We start from the raw sequence: 13,914 nt of genomic DNA on the forward strand, positions 1-13,914 counted from the left end.
ATCCAGAGCCATGCATAGTGACCATGCTTTTGGTATTTTCCTCAATGCCTGGTACGGTCCTTCCCCAGCATCGAGAATGCTAAGATCTTGATGCCTTTGAAAGCATTAGCGACAGAGTGCCTATCACCGGCTCCTCTCTCTCGGGACAATCCTACTGGGGGTGTAGAGGGGGACAAGGTATCTAAGTGCTCCCCTTGGCCCCCGGGCATCGATGTCCCCGATGCTGGCATGGAGTAGACATTTTAGAACCAAAACATTCCTCCATTTTGTGCAGCCAAGCACGACAGCCTTTGGGAGTCATCTGATTGCACAGCTGACACTCAAGATGTCGTGCGATGGCCCCAGGCAGAGGATACAGATCTAGAGTGGATCAGTAATAGACATGGTCTGGGCGCACTGGAAAATGACCAGCGAGCAGTTGATGGCCAATGTCGGGAATAGACTACAAGGAGGCAAAAAAGAGAAACCTACCATGCCGCCGAGGGCACCAATCGAAGAAGGGGGACCAGACGCGGAAAAGAAAACTCCGAAATTCTGAAGAGGAAACTTTGAAGAGCAGAGCTTCAAAAACTGTGAGGCCACTAACACCGCAGAAAAAAAAAAAAGACTGAAGGACACGTGGATAGTGGCATGCTGTTTGTCAAAGTTTTCCATGCCGGGCTCCATATGATGTCCTATGAGAAATAAAGGTCAACAAATACATCATAGATGTTACTTATTGGAATATCATACATTTCTGACTAGTGTTGACCGTTATTTCTATCAATTCTAGTGTACAAACACAGCAACCATATTTTAAAATTTCTCAACAGCATTTAAATGATATATTACTGCTGAACATGTCGATAGAGTGCTTTGACTTCATCTCAATACTAAGGATGTCAGACTTCTGACACACAACCTTTGCAATTTCTATATCGAAATCATTACATCTGAGAAGTTTACCATGGCATGCTTTCAAAAATTATAAAGCATGATTATTTACAATAGAGTAGTTGGTCAGGGAAACAAGCAGGCATTTAAATCAGGTTGTCATACCTAAATCTTCTGATCCATTTAAGAGCAAACAGAACTGATGAAAACTTGTTTCTTGATTTTCTGCTTGAGAGAGGTGATGAGATGAAGTGCATATGGCAGCTGCTTTGGCTTTTTTAAATGCTATATGAAAGGATAGCAAAGAAAGGAGAAGTGGTGATCGTTGGAGACTTTAATATGCCAGATGTAGACTGGAGAATCCCATCTGCAGAATCTAATAATAGTAGAGTAATAGTAGATGCCCTGCAAGTAGCTTTGTTCAAACAAATGGTAATGGAACCCACGAGAGAAGGAGCTATACTCGACTTAGTGCTCACTAATGGAGATAATGTCTCAGACGTCCAGGTGGGTGCCCACCTCAGCACCAGTGATCATCAAACGGTATGGTTTAATATCACAAAAAGGACACGGAAAAGAAGCACAAAAACCCAAGTTTTGATGTTCAATAACACAGACTTTGATGAAATGGGGAAGTACCTGGAGGAAGAACTAAAAGGCTGGGAAAACGAGAGAGATGTGGATCAACAGTGGACCAATCTAAAAGGAGCAATTACCAAGGCAACTAATCTATATGTTAGAAAAGTAAAGAAAAGCAAAAGAAAAATGAAACCTATCTGGTTCTCAAAGGAGGTGGCTGACAAAATAAAGGCTAAAAGAACAGCGTTCAAGAAATATAAAAGGTCCCAAAAGGAGGAGCACAAAGAAGAATATCTGGTAGAACTGAGGGAGACGAAGAAATTAATCAAGATGGCAAAAAGTCAAACGGAAGAGAGGATTGCCAAAGAGGTAAAGAGTGGTAACAAAACATTTTTCAGATACATCAGTGAAAAGAGAAAAGTTCAAAGTGGTATAGTGAAATTAAAAGGTGGAAAGGATCAATGTGTGGAGAGAGACAAAGAAATGGCAGAAATCTTAAATGAATACTTCAGTTCTGTGTTCACTAAAGAGGACCCTGGAGAAGGACCATCACTAGTTAACAAGAAACTGGAGGGGAATAGAGTAGATGTAACTCCATTTACAGTAGAAAATGTATGGGAAGAGCTGGTGAAACTGAAAGTGGACAAAGCCATGGGGCCTGATGAAGTTCATCCCAGAATACTGAGGGAGCTCAGAGATGTGCTGGCGGGTCCGCTCTGTGACCTGTTCAATAGATCCCTAGAAACGGGAGTGGTGCCGAATAATTGGAGGAGAGCAGTGGTGGTCCCGCTTCACAAGAGTGGGAACAGAGAAGAGGCTGGTAACTACAGACCGGTTAGCCTCACTTCGGTGGTGGGAAAAGTAATGGAGTCACTGTTGAAAGAGAGAATAGTGAACTATCTACAGTCGGGAGAATTGCTGGACCAGAGGCAGCATGGATTCATCATTGGAAGATCCTGTCAGACAAATCTGATTGACCTTTTTGACTGGGTAACCAAGGAATTGGATCAAGGAAGAGCACTCGATGTCATCTACTTGGACTTCAGCAAAGCTTTTGACACTGTCCCGCACAGGAGACTGGTGAATAAAATGAGAAGCTTAGGAGTGAGTGCCGAGGTGGTGGCCTGGATTGCAAACTGGTTGACGGACAGAAGACAATGTGTGATGGTAAATGGAACTCTCTCTGAAGAGAGAGCGGTTTTAAGCGGTGTACCGCAGGGATCGGTGTTGGGACCGGTCCTTTTCAATATCTTTGTGAGCGACATTGCGGAAGGGATAGAAGGTAAGGTGGAAGGTCTTTTTGCGGATGACACTAAGATCTGCAACAGAGTGGACACGCCGGAAGGAGTGGAGAGAATGAGACAGGATTTAAGGAAGATGGAAGAGTGGTCGAAGATATGGCAGCTGACATTCAATGCCAAGAAGTGCAGAGTCATGCATATGGGGAGTGGAAATCCGAATGAACTGTATTCGATGGGGGGAGAAAGGCTGATGTGCACGGAGCAGGAGAGAGACCTTGGGGTGATGGTGTCTAATGATCTGAAGTCGGCGAAACAATGTGACAAGGCGATAGCTAAAGCCAGAAGAATGCTGGGCTGCATAGAGAGAGGAATATCGAGTAAGAAAAGGGAAGTGATTATCCCCTTGTACAGGTCCTTGGTGAGACCTCACCTGGAGTATTGTGTTCAGTTCTGGAGACCGTATCTCCGAAGAGACAGAGACAAGATGGAGGCGGTCCAGAGAAGGGCGACCAAAAAGGTGGAAGGTCTTCATCGAATGACTTATGAGGAGAGATTGAAGAATCTAAATATGTACACCCTGGAGGAAAGGAGGAGCAGAGGTGATATGATACAGACTTTCAGATACTTGAAAGGTTTTAATGATCCAACGACAAACCTTTTCCGTAGGAAAAAAAAATCAGCAGAACCAGGGGTCACGATTTGAAGCTCCAGGGAGGAAGATTCAGAACCAATGTCAGGAAGTATTTCTTCACGGAGAGGGTGGTGGATGCCTGGAATGCCCTTCCGGAGGATGTGGTGAAGACCAGAACTGTGAAGGACTTCAAAGGGGCGTGGGATAAACACTGTGGATCCACAAAATCAAGAGGCCGTCAATAAAGAGTGGGTGGCTCGCCAGAATGACGGCTACTGCCTGGAGATAATACCCTTATTCAATAAACACACACATGGTTACTGCGACTCCAACATCGCTCTAAGCTACAACAGCAAGAGGAAATGTGGAAAAAAGGATTCGCACTCACAAAGCGGGGAGTAGCTGGCTTGTTACGGCGGTTACTACCCCAAACCAAATAAGCCTGATACTTCACTTTCAATGCATATCCAGCATAGCTCTCTGCTTCAACGGCAGGGGAGAAGAAAAACTGATACTTCACGCATATCCAGCATAGCTCCCTGCTTCAACAGCAGGGGAGAAGAAAAACTGATACTTCACGCATATCCAGCATAGCTCTCTGCTTCAACGGCAGGGGAGAAGAAAAACTGATACTTCACGCATATCCAGCATAACTCTCTGCTTCAACGGCAGGGGAGAAGAAAAACTGATACTTCACGCATATCCAGCATAGCTCTCTGCTTCAACGGCAGGGGAGAAGAAAAACTGATACTTCACGCATATCCAGCATAGCTCCCTGCTTCAACGGCAGGGGAGAAGAAAAACTGATACTTCACGCATATCCAGCATAGCTCTCTGCTTCAACAACAGGGGAGAAGAAAAAAGGATTCGCACTCACAAAGCGGGGAGTAGCTGGCGTGTTACGGCGGTTACTACCCAAAACCAAATAAGCCTGATACTTCACTTTCAATGCATTTCCAGCATAGCTCTCTGCTTTAACGGCAGGGGAGAAGAAAAACTGATACTTCACGCATATCCAGCATAGCTCCCTGCTTTAACGGCAGGGGAGAAGAAAAACTGATACTTCACGCATATCCAGCATAGCTCTCTGCTTCAACGGCAGGGGAGAAGAAAAACTGATACTACACGCATATCCAGCATAGCTCCCTGCTTCAACGGCAGGGGAGAAGAAAAACAACCAATAACGGCTGAATAACATATTCTGGGTAAAACAAATAAGCATGGGTGTAGCTTGCTTATTGCGGTGGTTACTACCCCTACTACCCCTAAGTAATCAAGCTAGATATTTCACTTGGATGCAGCTCCATCACTGCTCTCTACATTAATGGTGGGGGTGGAAGGGAAATAGAACCAAAGAGCTAAGAGAAACAGATAAGTATGAGAAAAAATGTGTGAAACTTGCTGGGCAGACTGGATGGGCCGTTTGGTCTTCTTCTGCCGTCATTTCTATGTTTCTATTGTACCATAATTTGTGATTCTCAATGAACATAGAAAAATGCACTCCTGGATCTACTACTGTTCTACCATGGAATGAATTGGTTTAGATGGAAGGTAGTCCATCAAAGTGAATGGTCCTTAAGACAGTAAATCTCCAAGTTTGCTTTTTTGACTGGAGAGAGGACATACTTAAATGATGGTTATGTTGTTCTATGCCCAACTTAATAGTGAGAACCACATTACATTCTAACTTTTCCTAGTTATATAAATATATTTCTAGAAGTTTTTATCATGAACATTTTAACTATTCATTTTATATGCAAGTTCAACAAACATACTACAGATAGGGTTTAAAAGAAAAGAATCCTCCCTTCAAAAAAGTACTAATATACAAAACCAAGTAAATTTAGAGACAGACCTTCACACAATAAGAGAGAAGGCAACAAAGATTAATGAAAAACTCTCAGGGCATCAAGTCACAAGCCATTGCAAAATACCATCCTAAAGAAAAAAAAGAAACAAGAGAAGGCCACCTTAGAGAACGCAATCTCTTTAGATGAAACAGAGCTAACCTCTATAGGCATAACAGGTACAAATGGGAAAATTCTGTTTTTGCAAGAAATGGAGAAATTACTTATCTGATAATTTCATTTTCCTTAGTGTAGACAGATGGACTCAGGACCAATGGGTATAGTGTACTCCTGTTAGCAGCTGGAGTCGGATCAGATTTCAATCTGACGTCAGCCCCTAGTACATATACCCCTGCAGGAAGTGCAGCTCCTCAGTATTCTTCCTTGAAAAGCATTGTGGATATATGTGTGACTGATTGATTAACTTCATCATATGGTTAACTTAATTAACTTGTTAATAACGTTTAAAACTTGATTAAACTTGAGTGACTTGAACTGGTTGATTGACTATAGCTGGCGACCGCCAGTGTACTCAACTGGAAAGCGTCGACACCCGACAGGGTGGACGCTCTAGGTAAGTTAAAACATGGCTTGCCCGTACTTCATTGAAAACCATGCATAATGGCAGCCAAGGGTGGGATGCTGAGTCCATCTGTCTACACTAAGGAAAACGAAATTAACAGGTAAGTCATTTCTCCATTTCCTAGCGTGTAGCAGATGGACTCAGGACCAATGGGATGTATAAAAGCTACTCCTGAACCGGGTGGGAGGCTGCCCGTGACCCACTTAGAATTGACCTTGCAAATGCCGTGTCCTCCTGAGCCTGCGCATCCAGACTGTAGAATCTGGGGAAGGTGTGGATGGAGGACTACGTAGCCGCCCTGCAGATCTTGGCAGGTGACAGCATTCTAGTTTCTGCCCAGGACACTGCCTGGGCTCTGGTAGAATGGGCCTTGACCTGTAGAGGTGGTGGCTTTCCCGCTTCTATGTAGGCCGCCTTGATGACTTCCTTGATCCAACGGGCAATGGTTGCCCGCGAGGCCGCTTCCCCTTGCCTCTTTCTGCTGTGAAGGACAAAAAGGTGGTCCGTCTTTCGTACCCGTTCCGACCTTTCCAGGTATCTGGATAGGAGTCTGCCAATGTCGAGGTGGCGTAGACTACGGGCTTCTTCCGAATTCTTCGAGCCATCCATCATTGGTAGCGAGATGGTTTGGTTAAGGTGGAAGCGTGAGACCACTTTGGGGAGGAAGGAGGGGACCATGCGTAGTTGGATGGGCCCCGGGGTGAGCCTGAAGAACGGCTCACAGCAGGACAGTGCTTGTAGCTCTGAGATGCATCCGGCCGAACACACGGCCAGTAAGAACACCGTCTTTAAGGTTAATAGACGGAGGGACAGGCCTCGGAGGGGTCTGAAGGCGGATCTTGCTAGGAACTCCAAGGCGAGGTTGAGGTTCCACAGAGGTACTGGCCACTTTAGTGGCGGGCGAATGTGTTTGACTCCTTTCAGGAAGCGTGAAACATATGGGTGCGAGGCTATGCTGTCGCCTTCACTCCTGGAGCCATAGCATGACAATGCTGCCACCTGTAACTTGATGGAGTTGAGGGACAAACCTTTCTGTAGTCCATTCTGTAAGGATTCCAGAATCACGAGAACTTTAGAGGAGAGTGGGTTGACGTTGTGGTCTTCGCACCAGGCCTCAAAAACTCTCCAGATCTTTATGTACGTTAGAGATGTGGAGAACTTGCGTGCTCGGAGGGTATCTATTACCACCCTCGAGTATGCGCTCTCTCTGTCGCGCCCTCTCAATGGCCAGACCGTAAGGGAGAATTGAGCTGGGTCCTCGTGAAGGATCAGGCCTTGTTGGAGCAGGTTTCTGTGTGGAGGCAGGGCTAGCGGATTCCCTGCCAGTAGTCTTCTCATGTCTGCGTACCAGGGTCTTCTTGGCCAATCTGGGGCCACCAGAACTAGTCCCCTGTGTTGCTGTATCTTGTGAATGATTGTGCCTATCAAGGGCCCCGGTGGGAAGGCGTATAACAGGGTCCCTGGTGGCCAGGTCTGTACCAGGGCCTTGATCCCCTGGACTGTAGATCCCGCCTGCGGCTGAAGTATCTGGTATTTGAGCATTGGATCTGTTTGCTAGAAGGTCCATGTCTGCGGTCTCCCATCGATTCACTATCTTGAGGGCTGTGGACGACAGTTTCCATTCTCCTGGGTTTAGACTTTCTCTGCTGAGGGAGTCTGTCGTGATGTTTTCTTTCCACGGCGATGTGGACGGCGGAGATCTCCTGGAGATTGGCTGCTGCCCACGCCATCAGGGGGTCTATTTCTAGGGATGTCGGTTGATGTAGGCCACTGTCGTGGCATTGTCAGACATCACTCTGACCGTTTTGTCCCGAAATGTGTGGGCGAACCGCAGGCAGGCTAATCTGACTGCCCGCGCTTCTAGGCGGTTGATGTTCCATCCCGCTTCTTTTGCGTTCCATTGCCCTTGGGCAATTAACTCTTCGCAGTGTTCTCCACACCCGTGTAGACTGGCATCTGTGGTGAGCAGGTTCCAGGTTGGGGAGGATAGTCTTGATCCCCGGCTCGTGTGGCAGTTCTGCAGCCACCACCGTAGCTGGGTCCGGACTCTGCCCAGAAGTGGTAGATGTACGGTGTAGTTCTGGGATCATGGACTCCGCCGCAATAGAAGTGAGCGTTGTAGGGGCCTCATGTGGGCTAGTGCCCCTGGCACCACTTCCAGCGTGGACACCATCAGCCCGAGGCCTTGCAGATAATCCCATGCTGTGGGACGAGGGACGCTCAGTGAGGACTGAAGCCAGTTCCACAGTTTTGATCTCCTCGTGGGGGTCAGGCTGACCTTGTCTCCTTTGGTGTCGAAACAGCGACTGTGAGGGCTGTAGGGGTGTTGACCACCCATCCTAGGCTTTCCAGTAGTGTTATGACTCTGCTATTCCTCCGGTGACTTTGCTCTGATCAGCCAATCGTTCAGGTAGGATTCCTTCTTTCCTGAGTGTTGCAGTCACCACTATCATCACCTTGGTGAACGTCCGGGTGCAGTGGCTAACCCGAAGGGTAGTGCCCGGAACTGACGATTCAGGACCTTGAAGCGTAGGAAGCGCTGGTGTTCCTGATGAATTGGAATGTGTAAGTAGGCCTCCGACAGATCCAGGGATGTGAGGAACTCCCCTGGTTGTATTGCCCATATGACGGATCATAGGGTTTCCATGCGGAAGCGGGGGATCCTTAGGCGGCGGTTGACAGACGAGGTCCCGGATGGGCCTGAATGTACCCTCTTTCTTGGGTACGATGAAGTTAATGGAATAATGACCAGTATTCATTTCCCGTGTAGGTACCGGTGTTACGGCCTCGAGGGCCAGAAGCCTGTTCAGTGTAGCTCCCACTGCCACCCTCTTGAGGGGGGTGGCAGGGTATTCCACGAACTTGTCTGAAGTTATCTTGACCCATCTGCGAATAGGGTTAGTCTGCCCCCTATGGCTTCTTCCCTTGGATGGGTTGGCTGATTCTCATTGTGGGGTGCGGCCGGGGCCTGTATCTGAGCTGGTTCCCCTCTTGGTGTGCTTGTTCTGAAGGGGCTGGTTCCTGTCCGTAGGGCGGGACGCTTGATAGTTGCTCTTGTAAGGGTTGAAGCGCTGTGAACTTCTCCCCTTGGTGGACCTGGGGAAGGGACTCTGGTTTCTTTTTGTCCTGCCTTCCGGCATGCGTGGTAATGGGGAGTCACCCCATTTGCTGGCCAGTTTCTCTAGTCCGCTGCCAAACAGGAGGGATTCTTTGAAGGGTATCCTCGTGAGGCTAGTTTTGGAAGAGGCGTCAGCCGATCAATTTCGAAGCCAGAGCTGTCTGCTGGCTGCCACTGTGGACGAGACTCCTCTGGCCGCTGTGTGCACTAGATCGGAAGCCGCATCAGTGAGAGAAGATAGTGCTGATTCCATGTCTTCTCCCGGGGTGGCATTCCTGGCTTGTGATAAGCAGGTACATGCCACCACGGTGCAGCAGGCCGCAATCTGTAGGACAGGGCTGCAACTTCGAATGATTGCTTGAGTATGGCTTCCAGGCGCCAGTCATATGTATCCTTGAGCGCCGCTCCTCCCCCCACTGGGATGGTAGTGCGCTTAGCGATCGCGCAGCCTATGGCGTCCATTCTAGGGCATGCCAGGAGCTCCTTGGTTGTTGGATCCAGGGGGTACATGGCAGACAAGTCTCAACCCCTTTTGCATGAGGACTACGGAGCATTCCGCTCTAGGTCAATTAGCTGTTGTGCCGCCTGCGAGAGAAAAGTGGCGCGACGTCTGGCGAAGGCCCTCTAGCAGGGGGTTCATTTTAGGTTCCCCCGAGGTAGCGAGCTCCGATAGGCATTAAGATACCAGGTCCGGGAGCTCATCCTTTGTGAAGAAGCGTCTCATGGATCGGTGTGGTTCTGTCCCCGGGGGGAGTTCCCCCTCCTCCAGGGGCTCGACTTCTTCTTCAGAGAGGTCCGTGTCCCCGTAGGTGAGGCTTCTGGACGGTGTGAGCTTGTGCCTAGGCCTCGAGGGTCCTGGGACGACATGTGGCTGTTCCGTCCGGGGTTCAGGCTGTATTTTAACGACGGCGTGAATCCCCTTGAACAACTCCACCCAAGAGCTCGATGCTGGGTCTAAGTTGATGGGTGCCAGTTCTCTGGTTCCCGACTGTGGGGCGGACTCACTGGGGCTTAGCTCAATTTGTGCGCTCGGATCGGACTGCGGGCGGTGCGGCGAACAGGGCCAAGATGGCGACGGCGAGCATGCGGGCAATATGGTGACCTCCACGGCGGGTCTCCAGGTGGGCAGACCCTGGAACAGCTGGGGCCTAGCCCTGCTAGGGTGGATCAACCCGGTGACGCTGGTCTTGATCGGGACCTGCGCTCCTCCTCGATCCTCGGAGACCAGATGAAGAGAAGATTTCTACCTTACCTTGTCTTCGGCACTCCCTGGTTTCGTTCCGGGCGGCATCGGCTGCGGGGGGAGAGGGCAAATACCTTCACTGCCACGCTCGAGGGTGCACCAGCTGCCTCTACGCCGCGCCCGAGACTTCGGGAGCTAGGTCCCTGCCACGAATCGGCCACCGGACCGAGACTCACCTCCGAGGGACCACGGAAATCACCTCGGGAAACTCAACTGGAGGAGGGACCAGAGGGTATCACCGCAAGAGTGTGGGGCTCGTCTTCAGGTAGGTTTCTTCTTTAAATTTCTTTAATTTTGGTCTAACGCTCTGAGAGCGTGCAGATAGTCCCTAACTGCTATGGAGACAGAAAATACTGAGGAGCTGCACTTCCTGCAGGGGTATATGTACTAGGGGCTGATGTCAGATTGAAATCTGATCAGTCTCCAACTGCTAACAGGAGTACACTATACCCATTGGTCCTGAGTCCATCTGCTACACGCTAGGAAATCTCAGTTTAGGATCCAAAAAAGTGTGCATTTTTGTAAGCACAACCCTTAGCAAGGCATTCAAAGGTAAAAGTTGCTTTCTTCTGAACTACATTTACAAAAAAGTTTTATGTGTAAGTTGGATAATACAAAACACATCTGGGTACATTATCTTGGAGCTCATGAATTCTATCCATTGCATAATAAAAGATGCATAACCAAATTCTCAAGACAAGAGATACCAAAGAGTTACAATTATCTATTACAGAGTTATATAGAACACTTGCGTAACAATGTTTGCAATGGAGAAGTAATTTTAGAAATGTAAACCACCTTAGATTGCAAAGCCTTGTGAGAGAAATTTAAATATTGTATTAAATTTAGAAAACTCCAGTCCAGATATATTATAAAAGGTGGAAAATTGTCTTGTATTCGTTTTGGAGAGCCAAATTTTGAAGTGTCTCAGTCTTCCTCTTAGTTAGAACACTGTCCTTAACCACCTCAGCCTTGAAAGCATCAAATTCTCCCATTTCCTGAGACAAAATAGTGTCAAGAGTCCTTCAAAGACTGAACATCTTGAATCATTGAAACCTTACCTGAAGAGATGGCAAATTAGTCTTGGGAGGCACCATAGCTTGAAATAAGTTCCTCTGAAAATCCTGAACAGCCTGACATACTGATATGGTGTTCTTCCCTTCAGGTTCCATTCCAAATAGGATTTAACCTGCCTCTAACAAACACACACTCACTGAAGGAGAACCAACAGCAGTGGCAGCCTCTAACTTGAACCAAAGCTGTATTGAAGTAGTCAATACATAGAAGTTTAGCAGGAGAGAAACGGAACCAGGGCTCTGCACAACACCTCCACCCCACCTCCCATACTTTCTTGCAACATGGCTGGGGGTTGATGTCATCACTACAGTCCCCTTTCTCTGAAGTTTTCCCACTGCTCACTGTGGCAATTCATCCAGTGCCAGCTTTAACATTCCTGAGCTGTCTCATCTGTTCCTTGGGACAAACAAGGGAACAACATCTTCAGAGGGGAAGATCCAAAAAAATCTACCTAAGTTTAGGCATCAGTAAGGTTAAAAAACAAAACCAAAAACAAATATAATCCAACAGTAAAACAGCACAATGACTTTGCCAAGTCTTCCCACCAGAATGACCAATCTATGGCTAACACCAGGAGCCATCTTGCCTTCCTTACCGTGAACTTTTTCCCAATAGGAAAACGGTTCATTGTCAGCTACAGTTATATAGTAGATATGTTTCCTTAAGGACAGCAAAAATCTTATATTTTTGATTAGAACAGCAGTCACATTAGTGTATTTGTCTTGCTGAATTTCTCATGAGCCTAAATTCTTGGATTTAAAAGTCTCACAAGTGGCACTTTAAAGCATCATCATCACTCACCCAATGGTATCAAAATTTACATGTGGCATTCGTAAATAAATGTTATCTACTCTATTTTAACTGCATAATGAATGTATAAAGTTAGTCCCCCTTTGTTGGGTATTCAGCCAGATGACAAATGGATGCAACTAGAATTTTATATCCTGTGCTGGAAGAGACAGCATACAGTGGATGCAAATGAACAGAACTTGGAAATAAAGTATTATAGGGATTGTTCGTTTTGAAAAAACATTTTCAAAAGGGCTTTGATGATACTGAAAAGTTTATAAATACAGCATAACTTGTTCTGTTATTAAACCACATCAAAGTAGTTTTGTTTAGCATAGTAGGTATATAAGTAGTCTATCAGCAAACACATTTTACAGTATTATCTTTTATTATGAATGTTGTATTGTATGAAGCACTGATCAAAATGGTTTTGAATGTTGCAGAACAAAGTTCAATAATTAGTAGAAAAATATTCCTAATAGCCTGAATGCAGTTTCTTGACATCATTAAACAGAAAACCATGAAAACAAAAATAATCTTTACCAATTTATTTGTACAAAAGGTAGCAGTATTTAACAGCAATATCATCTGCCACACCTGGATGTGCACATTCTCAACTATGTGTACATTTTGAAGAGGAAGGCTAAACAGCATTGACCAAATGCTTCAGAACAAAGATTTTATTTAAAAATGTAAAAATTAGGTATTAGAATCTTGTTGCTATTGCTTTCATCATTATAGATTACAAAAATTGAGGGTTTGAAAAAAAAAAATTAACATCAAGAACAGGCTGCTACAACACTGCCATAGTCAAACCATCATACTTCAATATTTGCATACTTAACAGCAGCATTATTTTCACTGAACCATGTAAGAAAACGAAGCAAAACATTATGGCAGTTATTAACATCAGAAAGGAAAAAAACACTGGGATGAAATTACTAAACAGATGAGTATGTATTGAGAATAATCAGTATCTACATTCTTAAGTTTTCAATTCTACCCCAATAAAAATGTCAATTCAAGGGTTTATGTGCATTTTTTGGCTGATTTTCATTTTTTCCAGTTCATAGCACATGCGTGGGACAAAGTGGGTCATAATAAACTTCTACACAATGAAAGCTTTTTGTTTAAGCAGATGGCTGAAAATCTCACTACTTTGTAAACACGCACAAATAAAAAAAAATTACAAGTTTCATAAACCAGTGCTTCAAAAAGATTATCTTCTGTATCTTCCTCTTTCTCCCCGGTCTCTGTCCCTATCTCTATCTCGAACCCTCTCTCTATCTCTGTCTCTGTCTCGTCCCCGGTCGCGTTCTCGATCTCTTCTGTTATCTCTTGGACGCTCACGTTCACGCTCTCGTTCTCTCTCCCGGGGTCTGCTTCTACGGCTGCTGACAACTGCCTGCGTGCGCCGCAAGAAGTCATCCACTCTCATGTCATAATCATGCTGTGAAAATAATGTTGTTTTGTTAAAAATGGCCATCTTAAACATTAAAAGGAGCAATACTTGCTTCTTTACTTTGTTACAAAGTAGACAGATTTAAAATAAATAAATAGTGCCACAAACTGTGGGCCTTCTAAAGGGGATGTATGCATTGCTTTGAAAGATTTATTTAAAATCTTTTCTATACCAACATTAAGTTATTTACCATCACAATGGTTTACAAAAAGTTTCTATTGTAAAACCTGGAAAGCAATTCAATTTTATAAATAAATCCGGAATTCCAGTTATTCATAAATTTCCTGGAATAAATACAGCCAATAATGTAGAGATGACTAAACAGAAAAGATAAAATGTTCAGTTTTCAGATGAAATCAAGGAGGACGTATTTAGAATATAGTACTGTCACATTCACCCAGTACAGTAAATGGACTTACAACTTAACTATTCATTCCATGAGGGCTTCTGACTCAGTACTTCTATTTATGC

General features: G+C 45.7%; 1 protein-coding gene across 4 annotated transcripts in view; it reads right to left on the minus strand.

Moving 5' to 3' along the window:
* Positions 1–12,504: 12,504 nt before the first annotated feature.
* YTHDC1 (YTH domain containing 1) overlaps positions 12,505–13,914 on the minus strand; it is a 177,565-nt gene continuing 176,155 nt past the window's right edge. For all 4 annotated transcript variants that reach the window (XM_029600717.1, XM_029600702.1, XM_029600709.1 and 1 more), the window contains one exon: positions 12,505–13,431. In XM_029600717.1, the coding sequence (XP_029456577.1) occupies positions 13,201–13,431 (231 nt within the window). In that variant the 3' untranslated portion in view covers positions 12,505–13,200. The remainder of the gene's footprint in view (positions 13,432–13,914) is intronic.

The sequence above is a fragment of the Rhinatrema bivittatum genome, chromosome 1 (assembly GCF_901001135.1).
Source record: "Rhinatrema bivittatum chromosome 1, aRhiBiv1.1, whole genome shotgun sequence".
NCBI classification, from domain to species: Eukaryota; Metazoa; Chordata; class Amphibia; order Gymnophiona; family Rhinatrematidae; genus Rhinatrema; species Rhinatrema bivittatum.